The 17,898-nt window shown below is 47.0% G+C and overlaps 1 protein-coding gene across 1 annotated transcript in view; it reads left to right on the forward strand.

Annotated features, from left to right (window-relative positions):
- Positions 1-17,898, forward strand: part of LOC138643350 (NFX1-type zinc finger-containing protein 1-like) — a 245,980-nt gene that overhangs the window by 140,371 nt on the left and 87,711 nt on the right. Inside the window, exon 11 of the mRNA XM_069732272.1 lies at positions 7,663-7,922. Within this exon, the coding sequence (XP_069588373.1) occupies positions 7,663-7,922 (260 nt within the window). The remainder of the gene's footprint in view (positions 1-7,662; positions 7,923-17,898) is intronic.

Consider the following 17,898-nt stretch of genomic DNA (forward strand, 5'->3'; position numbering starts at 1 on the left):
TTGTATACTGCCCCTATTGGACAAACAATCAGTAGATTTGGTTTTCAGTACCATCTCTATGCTGACGACACCCAAATATACACTTCTTCTCCCGTTATCACGCCAACCTTTTTAGTAAACACCAGTGATTGTCTTACCGCTGTCTCTAACATCATGTCCTCCCTCTATCTGAAACGGAACCTGTCAAAAACTGAACTCCCCGTGTTCTCTCCCTCTACTAACCTACCTTTGCCTGACATTGCCATCTCCATGTGTGGTTCCACCATTACTCCCAAGTGACATGCCCCCTGACTTGGGGTCATACTTGATTCCGAGCTTTCATTCACCCCCACATCCAATCACTGGCTCGCTCTTCTTATCTGCATCTCAAAAACATTTCTAGAATTCGCCCTTTTCTTACTTTCGATGCTGCAAAAACTCTTACTGTTTCACTCATTCATTCTTGTCTGGACTATTGTTTCTCTCTACTATTCGGCCTTCCTCTTACCAAACTCTCCCCGTTCCAATTTGTCCTGAATGCTGCAGCCAGGATCATATTCCTCACCAACCATTACACCGATGCCTCTACCTTGCGCCAGTCATTACACTGGTTACCCATCCACTCCAGAATCCAGTACAAAACTATTACCCTCATCCACAAAGCACTCCATGGCTCAGCACCACCCTACATCTCCTCCCTGGTCTCAGTCTACCACCCTACCCATGCTCTCCATTCTACTAATGAACTGAGGTTAGCATCCTCAATAATCAGAACCTCCCACTCCCGTCTGCAAGACTTTTCACGTCATTCGCCAATTCTTTGGAATGCACTACCCAGGTTAATACGATTAATCCCCAATCCCCACAGTTGTTAGCGTGCCCTAAAAACGCATTTGTTTAGACTGACCTACTGCCTCAATGCATTAACCTAACTATCTCTGTGTGGACCATTCAAAAAAACGTAAACAATAATCAGGTTCCTCGTATCATGTTCTCATACACTTCATGCAGTTAATAGCCCTCTGTGTCTGTACTGTTACATACTTAGGCTGTTAACTGGTTCAGGCAGCTTTACATGAACACCCGATCCTTACACTATGGCTAGTCCGAACAACGAAAGCAATTGTTGCCATCCACCTCTCGTGTCTCCCCTTTTTCCTCATAGTTTGTAAGCTTGCGAGCAGGGCCCTCATTCCTCTTGGTATCTATTTTGAACTGTGATTTCTGTTATGCTTAATGTCTATTGTCTGTACAAGTCCCCTCTATATTTTGTAAAGCACTGTGGAATATGTTGGCGCTATATAAATAAAATTCTTATTATATATTTGTATTCTATGTGTATATATGTATTCTATTCTAACCTGTCACACTGTGATTATACTGTACGCAGCACATGAATTGCCGGCGTTTATTCTATCTATCTATCTATTATATATATATATATATATATACATATATATATATATATATGTATATATATATATATATATATATATATATATATATAATGAGAAGTATATATAAGTGTGTGTGTTTTGACGAATATTTCCTTTGAAAACGATGTGTAAATACCGTAGACTTCCAGTGTAAAGGCCAATTCTGGGTCACAGAGAGTGCAATGTGATGAGGTGATGGTAAGTGACACTATATTGATACATTCACACTACAGTAGATACACAAATGTGGCACCCCTGAGGGTCCAGTCGCCACAGAGATACTGCACCTCAGCCAGAGGTGTGGTACTCCGTTCTCGGGTAAGGAAGGGGAACTACCCGAGACTCACACTAGCATCTAATACCACACCACTCCAGGCCAGGGGATCTGGGTGGACCCTATTGAGGGAGGTCTCCATCTCAGGCTGGAGGGGGAACTAGGTAGAGGGTGTGGGTGGAGAGAGTGTCAGTTGTGAGGAGTTGTCATTGAAACAAGAGGGAGGAATTAGTTAGTCAGTTAGGGACTTGGTGAGGAGAAGTGGATGAGAGCAGACGTGAAGAGAGAAGCTCCTGAGAAAGGGAGAAGGGGTCCTAGGGGCCAGGGAAGTGAGGAATCCACCCTGGGCGCCCGAATCCATGCCGAACGTAGTCGGGTGGAAGGATCAGGTTGCAGTGAGGGGAACTGGCCCCCAGACTGGTAGAAGAACTACAAGACTCAGCTAGTAAGCCGGAGACTGGTGCCACAGCCACATCCACATATATTCGCCAAAAAGGCAGCCACATAGGATTAAGGGGACCAGGAGGATATCGCCCGACAGGATCCGAGGCTGCTGGCTTGGGACACTGTGTGTGAGGCAAAGGGCAGGAGGGTGAAGCCAGCGCAGAGAGAAGGCCGGAGAAGGTACATAAGAAAGGGAGTCTCGGGAAAGTGAACCCCAAATTACCTGAGAGCAGGCTGGACCACAGACCCGGAGGAAACAGCACCCGGCTAGGGACTGCATCTAAGAACTGTGAATAAAGTGTGGAAACTGTACCCTGCTGTGTCCTCAAAATTATTAACTGCCTCACCTGCCCTCCACTACAACATTCACCATCATTGACTTTAACTCTTAACTGTCTTGGGGCCTAGCTCTATCCGTGAAGAGCTGTAACATCTCTGCTGCGTCACCAACTGCCCCAGTGGACCTGAACTGCAGAGTCGGCCATCTCCTTATTGCCGAACACCAAGGGTGCCGTCACGAACACCCCCCTATAAACTTTATTTTCCCCTTTCAATTCACTTTCATTGGATGCCCAGGGCCATGGACCGGGTCACCACTGGAGTGACAATACCCCTGAAGAACCGTCTGGCCCGGCCCGAGTACCCCACGGCCCTAGCGGGCGCTCCATTTTAGCGTCATGAACAGGATGGATCCGCACACTGTAAATACTTCAATGCAAAAAGGACTGGTCCGTCAGCCAGGGGGATCCACCTTCTGGTATGGCTGGCAGGAACCCACAAAGGGAGGAGAACGCAAGGAGCACGTGTGGACACGCGGGAAAGTGTGCTGTGGGAGAGGCGACAACTTACTCAGTGAGCACCATGGCGAGTGGTGGATGGAGGGCTCCGGAGTGTGGGGTGGAAGCAGTGGACTCCCCCAGCAGACAGGAGGGCTAGGACCAGCTGCAATCGGTGGACCCGGAGTTCCTTGGAGTCGAGGTGCAGTAGTTGAGTCGCCAGGTCCTAGAGATGCAGCTTACTGCAGTCGCAAAGTGGAAGGAGGCCCTGCTGAAAAAAGTGAACGGAGGGTGACCTCGTGACCAGCAGTGGAGGAGGAGACCGACACTGGAGAGGAAACAGGTACCAACGTTGCCACAGTGGCCGAGGAGACCTTGGTAGGAAAATTAAAACCCCCGCTAGCCCGAAAACCCACCAGGTGTTTAAAAACTTAGCCTGGGACCAAACAGCAGATACCGGGGATAGACTCACAGTTCCGCTTCGGCCTGAACCCATGCCCCGGGAGGCGCACTGGGAAAGAGTGGTTATCCATTGGGAGCACCAGGGGAAGTGTTTGATGGGGTTTGCAGGGGAGGCCCAAGCGGGAGAAAACAGGATAGAATCCCTCATTTGGGAGGACTACTGCCAGCAGCAAGTGCCCAGAAGGGAGGCAGAGGATCAGAAATGCAGGGCCCAGTGGAGGACAATGGAGGAGTGCAACATGAAGGCCAAGGCCCAGGCCCGCAAGGCTAGACATGCTGACTGGGGTCTGCTGCGACAGGACACCGCAGTGTCCTTCGATTTGAAAAAGGGATGGGGTTTCATCAAGGAGCTCGGGATGACCTCTGAACTCTTGAAACCTGGCGTGACGTAAAGTCAAACCTGCAGGAGGGCCACCCTTATCATGAGTTACACCCAGTAGACCTAGTGAGCTACACTCGGCAGGTGGGCGAAAAGGGGTGGTACACCCTCAATGTAAAAAAGTGCACAGGGGGATGTGCTGTTCCCAGACCAACAAGCGCAGCGCCAGAAAGGCAACTGGCAGCTTCTAACTTGGATGCTGCACTAGTCTCTGCAGCTCCAGCAAGCATGGCCATGCGGACACAGGCTACACAAACCCCGGCTGCAGGACGTGCACCATTTGAATCACCCGTTGTGATGCGTGACCAAGAACTGTGTCGGTCAGAATGTTGAAGGCACCAAGTGTAACCTTGGAAAAGAAAGTAGAGAATGACTGCTAAGAAAAGTTAAATGAATATTTGTTAAACTGAGTGTTTGTTCCGTTTAAACACAATGTGCTCATGGATGGTGAATGGCCAAAACTTTAATTTGTACAAAGTTAGCACTTAATGTGCTCCTTGTTGGTTTTACATTAAACCTTTATAGTGTGAGTGGGACACTCTAACAGAAGACCAGAGAACAAAAACCATCTGGTGTGGCCGAAAAGTGGTCCAACAAGGTGACCAGCTATGACCTGTAGCCACACCCAGGGCCTACATTGGGGGCTTGAGACGGTTCCCCCATATTGCACTAAGGACAGTGAGGAGAATACCTGGCTTGGGATCTCACTGTAACTTGTCGAACTTGACAGAGAAAAGTTTATAAGAGTAATGCTATGTTTTATGCTGTGTTATTTATATGCAACGTTTAAGTGTACAATACCTCCCATAAAGGGAAGATGTAGTTATACCGTTTTACCTGTTGAATTGCAATTCAGAAAAATGTTTGCATGTTTTTAACATATTTGTTTACTCTGCTCCAGCCCACAGGCGTGAGGGAATGTGGCGCCTCTGAGTGTCCAGTTGCCACAGAGGTACTGCACCTGAGACAGAGGTGTGGTACTCCGCTCTTGGGTAAGGAGGGGGCACTACCTAAGACTCACACACTTGCATCCAACACCACACCACTCCAGGCCAGGGGATCTGGGCGGACCCTATTGAGGGAGGGCCCCATCTCAGGCTGGAGGGGGAAATACATAGAGAGTGTGGGTGGAGAGAGTGTCAGTTGTGAGAGTTGTCATTGAAACAAGAGGGAGGAGTGAGTTAGTCAGTTAGGGAGTTGGTGAGGAGAAGTGGATCAAGAAGACCAGGAGGACGTCACCCGACAGGATCCGAGGCTGCTAGCTTTGGACACTGTATGTGAGGTGCAGGGCAGGAGGGCGAAGTCAGCACAGAGAGACGGCCAGGGAAGGCACATAAGTAAGGGAGTCTCGGGAAAGTGATCCCCAAATTACCTGGGAGTTGGCTGGACCACAGACCCGGAGGACACAGCACCCGGCTAGGGACTGTATCTAAGATCTGTGAGTAAAGTGTGGAAACTGCACCCTGCTGTGTCCTCAAAATTATTTACTTCGTCACCTTACCTGCACTACAACATTCACCATCATTGACTTTAACACCTTAACTGCACTGGGGCCTAGCTCTACCCATGGAGAGCTGTAGCATCTCTGCTGCATCACCAACTGCCCCAGTGGACCTGAACCACAGCGTCGGCCATCTCCTTATTGCCCAACATCACGGGTGGCTTCACAACCACCCCTGCCATAAACTTTATTTTCCCCTTTCAATTCACTTTCATTGGACGCTCAGGGCCACAGACCGGGTCACCGCTGCCGTGACAATATCCCCGAAGAACCGTCCGACCTGGCCCGAGTACCCCACGGCCCTAGCGGGCGCTCTACATGCACACAGAATTACCGTATTTTCTGGCGTATAAGACGACTTTTTGACTCCTAAATATTGTCCCAAAAGTCGGGGGTCGTCTTATACGCCGGGTACGGCGTGTGCAGGGAGCGATCCTGGTGTCGGCGTGTGGTTCCCAGGGTCTGGAGGAGAGGAGACTCTCCTTCAGGCCCTGGGATCCATATTCATGTAAAAAATAAAGAATAAAAATAAAAAACATGGATATACTCACCCTCAGACGGCCCCTGGCTCACAGCGCTGCTAGCGTCTGCCTCTGTTCCTAAGAATGCAGTGAGTGAAGGACCTTCAATGACGTCGCGGTCAGGTGACCGGTCACCTGACCGCTCACGTGACCGCGACGTCATCAAAGGTCCTTCACTTTCTCCATTCTCAGGAACGGAGGCAGACGCTAGCAGCGCTGTGAGCCAGGGGCCGTCCGGGCATATCCCAAATTCCATATTTTATATGGAAAAGTTGGGGGTCGTCTTATACGCCCAGTCGTCTTATACACTAGAAAATACGGTATGTTGACAAAATCTTCATGGACTGCTTATTTAATCATGAAGGTAAATCATCAAAAAACTATTGCCAAACTGGAAAGAGGGTCAGAAGGAAGTATACTTTGGATCGGGGAAAGGTGAGATGTATAAAAAGGAGTTTTTCAGTTGTATCCTCAGTCCAGCCATTGAAGTAAATTTGTGCCATACTTAAGGTCTATCCAGACAAACCATATGTGGTAGGAAGCATGAAATCGGTCGAAGTCATCTACTGTAATCTACTCCATAAATAGGAAAAAATAGTCAACCTCATTCACTCACTCTGCAATAGTAGGAGCTGTGGTTGGTCTCCAGTGTCAGAGGCTACTGGATCTTGCCACTGATAAAAATGTCTTAGTGTATCTCTTTTGACATTAGCGATAGATGTATGGATATTCTAAATGATCTTTTGGTGTAGGTTTCAGGCATCTGAGTGTAAGTCTAAAATTATATAATTTTTAATGAAGCCCTATTGCAGCAATTAATTAAAAACAAAAATACATGCTTTTTAATGAAATATTTGCTAACCCATCTTTTGCTACCCCATCTGAGATCATAGGAGCAGATAGCCTGATTCCAGTGAAGTGTTAGTTACTGGGCTGATAGTGATTTTACCAAAACTGGCACAGTTTTGTCTGTGATAGAATGCTGAGCTCTGTATGACCCACCCACACCACTGATTAACAGCCTACTCTGTACATAGGCAAAAAGCTGAAAATCTGTGGTGGTGGGAAATACAGAGCTCATGAATATGGAGGACTAGATAGCGGCAAGTTATTGGCCCTCTAGTGATATTCTCCTGCTGATAAAACAGCGATTTTATCAAAACTATAGCAATCAGCCCTGGAAGTGACACACTGCTGGAATCAGGGTCTCTGTCACTATATCTGCTGCTCACGGATTAGCTGGCAAAAATATGGTGACAGATTCCCTTTGTGTTTAAGAAAAGTATTATTTAAAACTCAACAAGTCATGTCAAAAGCGGTGTACTTACATTATACATCTATTAAAAATAGTTTGTGGTCTTGTGTATATATTACAGATTTATTGCTCCTGCTGTTCCTCCCATGGCTGAAATGATCGTCAACCTTTAGTGGGGATCCAAGGTTCTCAACAGCTTCTCTTCTCTGTTCCTCTACTTAATGTTATGTAATGATCTGACAGCATTAAAGTAGATAGATAAATCAGTAGTTATTTATTGGGATGCTGAGGCCATGTGTGAGGGACTCCTTCCTCTAAAGGTTGGTGGCAGGATTTTAAAAAAGAAGCCGACATTCTGCTTCTTCCAGGCCACATGGTGTAGTCTGTCCATCCCAAAAAAGTGAAGTGACCAGAATAACAGAAGAATGAGTAAAGAAGCTAAAATGGGTGAAAATTACCGTGGACGATGGTGTTTTACAGTGAATATAGTTAGAGATTTTCTTTTTTCAACTCGTGGGATAACCAACCCCTTAAAAAGAGGTGACCATGCCTTTTGAAGTACCCCTTTTCAGACATAAGCTTTTCAGACTTCTCATTCTGTTTATGTGATGGTCACTATTTGTTATCTCTTCCAGATGAACTCAGCGTAGATTCCATGTCTATGGAGGCTGAAGATGATGAGTTCATAAAAGTAACAGATGAAGCTGAACTAGCCGAAACTGAACGAATGATTGAAGAAGATGATGACATTAAACGTGAAATCAAAATGGCAAGACGGATTGCAGAAATGTCAAAGAAAGGGTCTTTGTTATTTGTACCAGATGAGCGTGAAGATGAACAAGAAAGTGAAGATCATGGAACTAATACAGAATCAGATTATCAAGATGGCTGGCAGGTAATCCACCTGAGAGATAGATACAGAAAGCATACTAGAAAATCGTGTAGTCTTTCATTGAACAATAAATACTCTTTATTCATTAGAAGTGTATAGGAATCCCAACAGGTCATATTTTGATGTTATATTCCAATAACTGTCACATACAGTATGTTCTCTGTGTTGGGAAACTCTTAAAATATTAACTGTTAAGATATACAGATTTATACATATGCTAGTATTCTCAATTCTGTCAAATTACAAGTTTACATGATCTTTAATAGTGTTGAGCCACCTCCCTAGTGTTCGGTTCGGTTCAATTGCAGGCAAACACAAACACATACAAACACATGAAAAACACATAGAAAACACCTTAAAAGGTGTACAAAAGCTGACAAACTGCTCAGAAGACACAACAAACACATGGAAAAGTCACAACTACATACAGTCATGTGAAAAGAAAAGAGGTGGAGGAGTAAAAGGAGGAAGAGACACAGATATAGGCATGTAATGCCCTTCTAAAATCAAGAAAGGCTGGAGTAAAAATCTAAAATCACCCTACCAACACCCAGACGTCGTGACAAAAAAAATAAAAAAATAAATATCTTTAGGTGGAATGGCGACGAGTCCATTCAGAACACTTTCCTTAGAAGACGTAGTGGTACCCCCGTTGGGAGTTGTGCCAAAAAATGAACCCAATACATTCAGACTAATCCACCATTTGTCATATCCAAGGGGCAGGTCAGTAAACAACAACATCGACGCGGAACCAAGTACAGTACTATGTACTGTACCTCCTTTGACGAGGCAATCAGGCGGGTCAAGAAGTTGGTAAGGGGCACCCTAATGGCCAAAACAGACATTGAGGGGGCGTTACGGTTACTGCCTGTGCCTCCGAATAGTGCCCTCCCATTGGGCTGCTTCTGTGAAGGAGCATACTACATAGATCGCTGTTTGCCCATGGGGTGCTCCATATCCTGCTCACTATTTGAGACGTTTAGTTGCTTCCTCGAATGTGTCGTCATGGACGTTTGTAAGGCGGCACATATTATCCATTACCTTGACAACTTCTTATGCCTGGGCCCAAAAGATTCACCACAGTGTGAAAACACTCAGTAGTCCACCTGTGAGAAGGAGAGAGCTGGAGGGAGAGTGGACACCCCAGAGCCAAGGGGTTAGATTGAGAAAGAAAGAAGGCGGTGTAGCTTGCGTCATGGGTGGGGTACTCTGCTGAGAAGCACCAAATTCTACTAGGCCCAAAAGGATTTCCTGGACCAGATGCCGTTAAAAAATAGTACTTAGGTAAACAGGCGGTGTAGCTTGCTTCATGGGTGAAGTACGCTGCTGAGTAGCACCAAATTCTACTAGGCCCAAAAGGATTTCCTGGGCTAGATGCCGTTAAAAAATAGTAGTTAGGTAAACAGGCGGTGTAGTTTGCTTCATGGGTGGGGTACGCTGCTGAGTAGCACCAAATTCTACTAGGCCCAAAAGGATTTCCTGGGCTAGATGCCGTTACAAAATAGTAGTTAGGTAAACAGGCGGTGTAGCTTGCTTCATGGGTGGGGTACGCTGCTGAGTAGCACCAAATTCTACTAGGCCCAAAAGGATTTCCTGGGCTAGATGCCGTTACAAAATAGTAGTTAGGTAAACAGGCTGTGTAGCTTGCTTCATGGGTGGGGTACGCTGCTGAGTAGCACCAAATTCTACTAGGCCCAAAAGGATTTCCTGGTCTAGATGCCGTTACAAAATAGTAGTTAGGTAAACAGGCTGTGTAGCTTGCTTAATGGGTGGGGTACGCTGCTGAATTGCACCAAATTCTACTAGGCCCAAAAGAATTTCCTGGTCCACATGCCGTTAAAAATAGTACTTAGGTAAACATGCGGTGGGTGGCTGGGCTACTCTGCTGACTAGCAGACACTGAAGCTTTGGAGCAGACCTCAGAATCCCAGGCCATAGTATGAGTAAACAACTCTGCAGACAACCCCACCCACCTGGAATTGACGATGGCAATGTCATGTAAAACCCAGCAAGGGGACTAAATAAAGAGTCTCCATTTTTTCCAAAAATTCGGCCACAGACACCAATTAAGTGGCATCAATTTCACCAGAGTTTATTAAAACGGTTGGTGAGGTGATTTTCAAAAATCATCAAGGTTTTAGTCTCCCCAAGATGACACAGGGGTAGAAAAGTCCTTGCGGATCCAGGATTTGTTCATCTTGATGAACGTTAGTCTGTCTACATTGTCACTGGACAGCCGCGTGCGCTTATCTGTCCGCACACCACCAGCAGCGCTGAACACACGTTCAGAGAGAACGCTAGCTGCGGGGCACGACAAGATCTCCAAGGCGTGAGTGGCGAGCTCAGGCCATTTTTCAAGATTGGAAGCCCAAAATGAGCAAGGGTCCAGTTCCACAGTCATGGCATCGATGTTAACTTGGAGATACTCTTGTACCATCCTCTCTAGGCGTTGGCTGTGCTTCAGACTTCTTGTCTCCTGTTGCCATGCAAGGATGGTCTAAAAAATTCTTGAAATGATTTGAAAAAATTGCTGTTACCACCAGAAACAATGTTACTGTTACGGTTTCAGTGATGACTCGATAGTCCCACGGTTGGCAAGTTAGAACTCAGAGATTCACTACGTGCACCACTGGTGTTTTGTGGAAAAGCAGATGTTAGATTCTGTAACAGTCTCTGCTGATACTCCTGCATGCGTGAATCCCTTTCTATGGCAGGAATTATTGCGCCAAATTTACTTTTGTACTGGGGATCTAAGAGTGTGGCAACCCAGTAGTCGGCATTACTTTGGATTCTGACAATCCGAGGGTCATGTTGCAGGTAGTGCAGCAAGAAGGCACTCATGTGTCTTGCGCATCCAGGAGGACCAAATCCTTGTTGTCTTGGTGGTGGCGAGGTGAGAATCATGCTTCCTTCGTCTGCCCTCTCCCCCCAACCTCGCACAACAGAAATTTGATCAAGGTCTCCCTCATCTGATGAGTCTTCCATTCCCAGCGCCAGTTCGTCCTCCACTTCTTCCTCGCCTCCTGCACTGTTGTGAATTCTGTGGCAGAGCTCCCTCCTGTGGTCACAAGTGGTACTTCGGCATATTCTCTTTGTGAGCTTCCGTTGGTGGATGAGAGTGGTACTGCGGCTTCTGAGTTTCCTTCCTCAGGTGATGTGGTGAAGTCGTTAGGTGCTGCTCTATTTAACTCCACCTAGTGCTTTGATCCTGGCCTCCAGTCAATGTTCTAGTATTGGACCTGTTTCCTCCTGGATCGTTCCTGTGGCCTGCTGCTCTGCATAGCTAAGTTCCGCTTTTGCTATTTGTTTGCTGTTTTTTTCTGTCCAGCTTGCTTATTTGTTTTTTTCTTGATTGCTGGAAGCTCTGGGACGCAGAGGGTGTACCTCCGTGCCGTTAGTTCGGTACGGAGGGTCTTTTTTCCCCCTTTGCATGGTTGTTTGTAGGGTTTTGTGTTCACCGCAAAGTTACCTTTCCTATCCTCGCTCTGTTCAGAAAGTCGGGCCTCACTTTGCTAAATCTATTTCATCTCTACGTTTGTCTTTTCATCTTAACTCACAGTCATTATATGTGGGGGCTGCCTTTTCCTTTGGGGTATTTCTCTGAGGCAAGGTAGGCTTATTTTCAATCTTCAGGCTAGCTAGTTTCTCAGGCTGTGCCGAGTTGCATAGGGAGCGTTAGGCGCAATCCACGGCTGCCTCTAGTGTGGTTGGAGAGGATTAGGGATTGCGGTCAGCAGAGTTCCCACGTCTCAGAGCTCGTTATATGTTTTTGGCTTATTGTCAGGTCACTGTATGTGCTCTGACTTCTATGTCCATTGTGGTACTGAATTACCAGATCATAACAGTACTGGAGGCCCAAAGTACTAATGATTCTCAATAGAGGGAAAAAAGAAGTTCTGAGACCATTTTTTTTTCTCTGCACTGTGTTTTGCCTTTTTTTCCCCCTAGACATTTGGGTGGTTCAGGACACAGGTGTAGTGATGGACATTAAAGGTCTGTCTTCATGTGTGGATCAGCTCACGGCAAGAGTACAAAATATTCAAGACTTTGTGGTTCAGAATTCTATGTTAGAACCAAGAATTCCTATTCCTGATTTGTTTTTTGGAGATAGAACTAAATTTCTGAGTTTCAAAAATAATTGTAAACTATTTCTGGCTTTGAAACCTCGCTCCTCTGGTGACCCAGTTCAACAAGGTAGCATCATTATTTCTTTTTTACGTGGCGACCCTCAGGACTGGGCATTTTCTCTTGCGTCAGGAGATCCTGCATTAAGTAATATCGATGCGTTTTTCCTGGCACTCGGATTGCTGTACGATGAACGTAATTCAGTGGATCAGGCAGAGAAAAATTTGCTGGCTCTGTGTCAGGGTCAGGATGAGATAGAGGTATATTGTCAGAAATTTAGAAAGTGGTCCGTACTCACTCAATGGAATGAAGGTGCGCTCGCAGCTATTTTCAGAAGGGGTCTCTCTGAAGCTGTCATGGTGGGATTTCCTATGCCTGCTGGTCTGAGTGAGTCTATGTCTTTGGCCATTCAGATCGGTCGACGCTTGCGTGAGCGTAAATCTGTGCACCATTTGGCGGTATTATCTGAGCATAAACCTGAGCCTATGCAGTGCGATAGGACTTTGACCAGAGTTGAACGGCAAGAACACAGACGTCTGAATGGGCTGTGTTTCTACTGTGGTGATTCCACTCATGCTATCTCTGATTGTCCTAAGCGCACTAAGCGGTTCACTAGGTCTGCCACCATTGGTACGGTACAGTCAAAATTTCTTTTATCCGTTACCTTGATCTGCTCTTTGTCATCTTATTCTGTCAAGGCATTTGTGGATTCAGGCGCTGCCCTGAATTTGATGGACATGGAGTATGCTAGGCGTTGTGGGTTTTTCTTGGAGCCCTTGCAGTGTCCTATTCCATTGAGAAGAATTGATGCTACGCCTTTGGCCAAGAATAAGCCTCAGTATTGGACCCAGCTGACCATGTGCATGGCTCCTGCACATCAGGAGGTTATTCGTTTTCTGGTGTTGCATAATCTGCATGATGTGGTCGTGTTGGGGTTGCCATGGCTACAAGTCCATAATCCAGTATTAGATTGGAAATCCGTGTCTGTGTCCAGCTGGGGTTGTCAGGGGGTACATGGTGATGTCCCATTTCTGTCTATTTCGTCATCCACCCCTTCTGAGGTTCCAGAGTTCTTGTCTGATTACCGGGATGTATTTGATGAGCCCAAGTCCGATACCCTACCTCCGCATAGGGATTGTGATTGTGCTATCGATTTGATTCCTGGCAGTAAATTCCCAAAGGGTCGACTGTTTAATTTATCTGTGCCTGAGCACGCCGCTATGCGGAGTTACGTGAAGGAGTCCTTGGAGAAGGGGCATATTCGCCTGTCATCGTCGCCATTAGGAGCAGGGTTCTTTTTTGTGGCCAAGAAGGATGGTTCACTGAGACCTTGTATAGATTACCGCCTTCTAAATAAGATCACGGTTAAATTTCAGTACCCCTTGCCGTTGTTATCTGATTTGTTTGCTCAGATTAAGGGGGCTAGTTGGTTCACCAAGATAGATCTTCGTGGTGCGTATAATCTTGTGCGTATAATCTTGTGCGTATTAAGCGAGGCGATGAATGGAAAACTGCATTTAATACGCCCGAGGGCCATTTTGAGTATCTAGTAATGCCATTCGGACTTGCCAATGCTCCATCAGTGTTTCAGTCCTTTATGCATGACATCTTCCGAGAGTACCTGGATAAATTCCTGATTGTGTACTTGGATGACATTTTGATCTTCTCGGATGATTGGGAGTCTCATGTGAAGCAGGTCAGAACGGTGTTTCAGGTCCTGCGTGCTAATTCTTTGTTTGTGAAGGGATCAAAGTGTCTCTTTGGTGTTCAGAAGGTTTCATTTTTGGGGTTCATCTTTTCCCCTTCTACTATCGAGATGGACCCTGTTAAGGTCCAAGCCATCCATGATTGGACTCAGCCGACATCTCTGAAAAGTCTGCAAAAGTTCCTGGGCTTTGCTAATTTTTATCGTCGCTTCATCTGCAATTTTTCTAGTATTGCTAAACCATTGACCGATTTGACCAAGAAGGGTGCTGATGTGGTCAATTGGTCTTCTGCTGCTGTGGAAGCTTTTCAAGAGTTGAAGCGTCGTTTTTCTTCTGCCCCTGTGGCGTGTCAACCAGATGTTTCGCTTCCATTCCAGGTCGAGGTTGATGCTTCTGAGATTGGAGCAGGGGCTGTTTTGTCGCAGAGAAGTTCTGATTGCTCGGTGATGAAACCATGCGCCTTCTTTTCCAGGAAGTTTACGCCTGCTGAGCGAAATTATGATGTTGGCAATCGAGAGTTGCTGGCCATGAAGTGGGCATTCGAGGAGTGGCGTCATTGGCTTGAAGGAGCTAAGTATCGCGTGGTGGTCTTGACTGATCATAAGAACTTGACTTATCTCGAGTCTGCCAAGCGGTTGAATCCTAGACAGGCTCGTTGGTCGCTGTTTTTTGCCCGTTTTGACTTTGTGATTTCGTACCTTCCGGGCTCTAAAAATGTGAAGGCGGATGCTCTGTCTAGGAGTTTTGTGTCCGACTCTCCGGGTTTATCTGAGCCGGCGGATATTTTCAAAGAGGGAGTAATTGTGTCTGCCATCTCCCCTGATTTGCGGCGGGTGCTGCAAAAATTTCAGGCTAATAAACCTGATCGTTGCCCAGCGGAGAAATTGTTTGTCCCTGATAGGTGGACGAATAAAGTTATCTCTGAGGTTCATTGTTCGGTGTTGGCTGGTCATCCTGGAATCTTTGGTACCAGAGAGTTAGTGGCTAGATCCTTTTGGTGGCCATCTCTGTCGCGGGATGTGCGTTCTTTTGTGCAGTCCTGTGGGATTTGTGCTCGGGCTAAGCCCTGCTGTTCTCGTGCCAGTGGGTTGCTTTTGCCCTTGCCGGTCCCGAAGAGGCCTTGGACACATATCTCTATGGATTTTATTTCAGATCTTCCCGTCTCTCAAAAAAATGTCAGTCATTTGGGTGGTTTGTGATCGCTTCTCTAAGATGGTCCATTTGGTACCCTTGTCTAAATTACCTTCCTCCTCTGATTTGGTGCCATTGTTCTTCCACCATGTGGTTCGTTTACATGGCATTCCAGAGAATATCGTTTCTGACAGAGGTTCCCAGTTTGTTTCGAGGTTTTGGCGAGCCTTTTGTGCTAGGATGGGCATTGACTTGTCTTTTTCCTCGGCTTTCCATCCTCAGACTAATGGCCAGACCGAACGAACCAAGCAGACCTTGGAAACATATCTGAGATACTTTGTTTCTGCTGATCAGGATGACTGGGTGTCCTTTTTGCCTTTGGCTGAGTTCGCCCTTAATAATCGGGCCAGCTCGGCTACCTTGGTTTCGCCGTTTTTCTGCAACTCTGGGTTCCATCCTCGTTTCTCTTCAGGGCAGGTTGAGTCTTCGGACTGTCCTGGTGTGGATACTGTGGTGGACAGGTTGCAGCAGATTTGGACTCATGTAGTGGACAATTTGACCTTGTCCCAGGAGAAGGCTCAAGGTTTCGCTAATCGCAGATGCTGTGTGGGTCCCCGACTTCGTGTTGGGGATTTGGTTTGGTTATCTTCTCGTCATATTCCTATGAAGGTTTCCTCTCCTAAGTTTAAACCTCGTTTCATTGGTCCGTATAGGATTTCTGAGGTTCTTAATCCTGTGTCTTTTCGTGTGACCCTTCCAGATTCTTTTTCCATTCATAACGTATTCCATAGGTCATTGTTGCGGAGATACGTGGCACCTATGGTTCCCTCTGTTGATCCTCCTGCCCCGGTTTTGGTGGAGGGGGAGTTGGAGTATATTGTGGAGAAGATTTTGGATTCTCGTGTTTCAAGACGGAAACTCCAGTATCTGGTTAAATGGAAGGGTTATGCTCAGGAAGATAATTCCTGTGTCTTTGCCTCTGATGTCCATGCTCCCGATCTTGTTTGTGCCTTTCATATGGCTCATCCTGGTCGTCCTGGGGGCTCTGGTGAGGGTTCGGTGACCCCTCCTCAAGGGGGGGGGTACTGTTGCGAATTCTGTGGCAGAGCTCCCTCCTGTGGTCACAAGTGGTACTTCGGCATATTCTCTTTGTGAGCTTCCGTTGGTGGAGGAGAGTGGTACTGCGGCTTCTGAGTTTCCTTCCTCAGGTGATGTGGTGAAGTCGTTAGGTGCTGCTCTATTTAACTCCACCTAGTGCTTTGATCCTGGCCTCCAGTCAATGTTCTAGTATTGGACCTGTTTCCTCCTGGATCGTTCCTGTGGCCTGCTGCTCTGCATAGCTAAGTTCCGCTTTTGCTATTTGTTTGCTGTTTTTTTCTGTCCAGCTTGCTTATTTGTTTTTTTCTTGATTGCTGGAAGCTCTGGGACGCAGAGGGTGTACCTCCGTGCCATTAGTTCGGTACAGAGGGTCTTTTTGCCCCCTTTGCGTGGTTGTTTGTAGGGTTTTGTGTTGACCGCAAAGTTACCTTTCCTATCCTCGCTCTGTTCAGAAAGTCGGGCCTCACTTTGCTAAATCTATTTCATCTCTACGTTTGTCTTTTCATCTTAACTCACAGTCATTATATGTGGGGGCTGCCTTTTCCTTTGGGGTATTTCTCTGAGGCAAGATAGGCTTATTTTCAATCTTCAGGCTAGCTAGTTTCTCAGGCTGTGCCGAGTTGCATAGGGAGCGTTAGGCGCAATCCACGGCTGCCTCTAGTGTGGTTGGAGAGGATTAGGGATTGCGGTCAGCAGAGTTCCCACGTCTCAGAGCTCGTTCTATGTTTTTGGGTTATTGTCAGGTCACTGTATGTGCTCTGACTTCTTTGTCCATTGTGGTACTGAATTACCAGATCATAACACTGCACCTTCCTCAACAGTTTGGCTGCTACCATGCGCCCTCGGTAATCCCTCTCCCCAGCCTCCAATGCCAGCCGCATTGGTGCTGCCAACCTTCTTGACCGTGCAGATATTATCCCTTCCGCATACGACTCCTCCTGTTCCTCCTCCTCCTCTTGTTCCACCACTTGACTCCGAACACTGTTTAAGGTGTGCTCCAGCATGTAAATCACCGGAATCGTCATGCTGATAATGGCATCGTCAGCACTAAACATCTTCGTTGCTATTTCAAAACTGTGCAGAAGGGTGCATAGGTCCCTGATCTGAGACCACTCCTGCAGCGTGATTTGCCCCACCTCTTGATCTCGTTGGCCCAGGCCTTACGTCATAACGTATTGCACCAGGGCTCGTCGTTGCTACCACAGTCGCCGCAACATGTGCAGAGTTGAATTCCACCATGTGGGCATATCGCATTTCAGCCGTGAACTGGCAGGCCCAACGACTTCTGTAGAGATGTAGGTCGTTGAGCTGCGGGATGCGAACGGCGGAAGTGAGCACACAGCGACTGTGCCCTCTGCAGAAGCCCGTCTAGTCCGGGATAGTGGGATAAAAATTGCTGGACAACCAGGTTCAAAGCGTGAGCACGCGTGTGACATTGCCCCGGTGAAGGGCCGCACAAAGGTTTGCAGCATTGTCGCATACAGCCTTCCCTGGCTGCAGGTTGAGTGGAGAAAACCATTGATGGAACTCAGTCTCCAGAGCTGACCACAACTCCTCAGCTGTGTGACTCACATTTCCAAGACATTTCAATGTAAACACTGCCTGATGCCGTTGAGCCCTGGTGACAGCATAGTGAGGAGGTGTGCAGGATTCCTTATGTGCAGTTAGAACGCGGGTGGCATTACCAGACAGGCTTTGAGTGCAGGTGGAGGACCGAGAGGAGGTTGAGGAGGCAGAAGCAGTGGAGGAACTTCTAGATACAGAGGATCGACGAGCAACTCGTGGGGACGGCAAGACTTGGACAGCAGCCCCTTATCCTGATGTTGCCGTAGTTACCCAGTGCCCAGTCACTGACATGTAACGCCCCTGTCCATGTCTACTCGTCCAAGTGTCTGTGGTGAAATGCATGCTGTCACACA

Source organism: Ranitomeya imitator, chromosome 6 (assembly GCF_032444005.1).
Source record: "Ranitomeya imitator isolate aRanImi1 chromosome 6, aRanImi1.pri, whole genome shotgun sequence".
Taxonomy (NCBI): domain Eukaryota; kingdom Metazoa; phylum Chordata; class Amphibia; order Anura; family Dendrobatidae; genus Ranitomeya; species Ranitomeya imitator.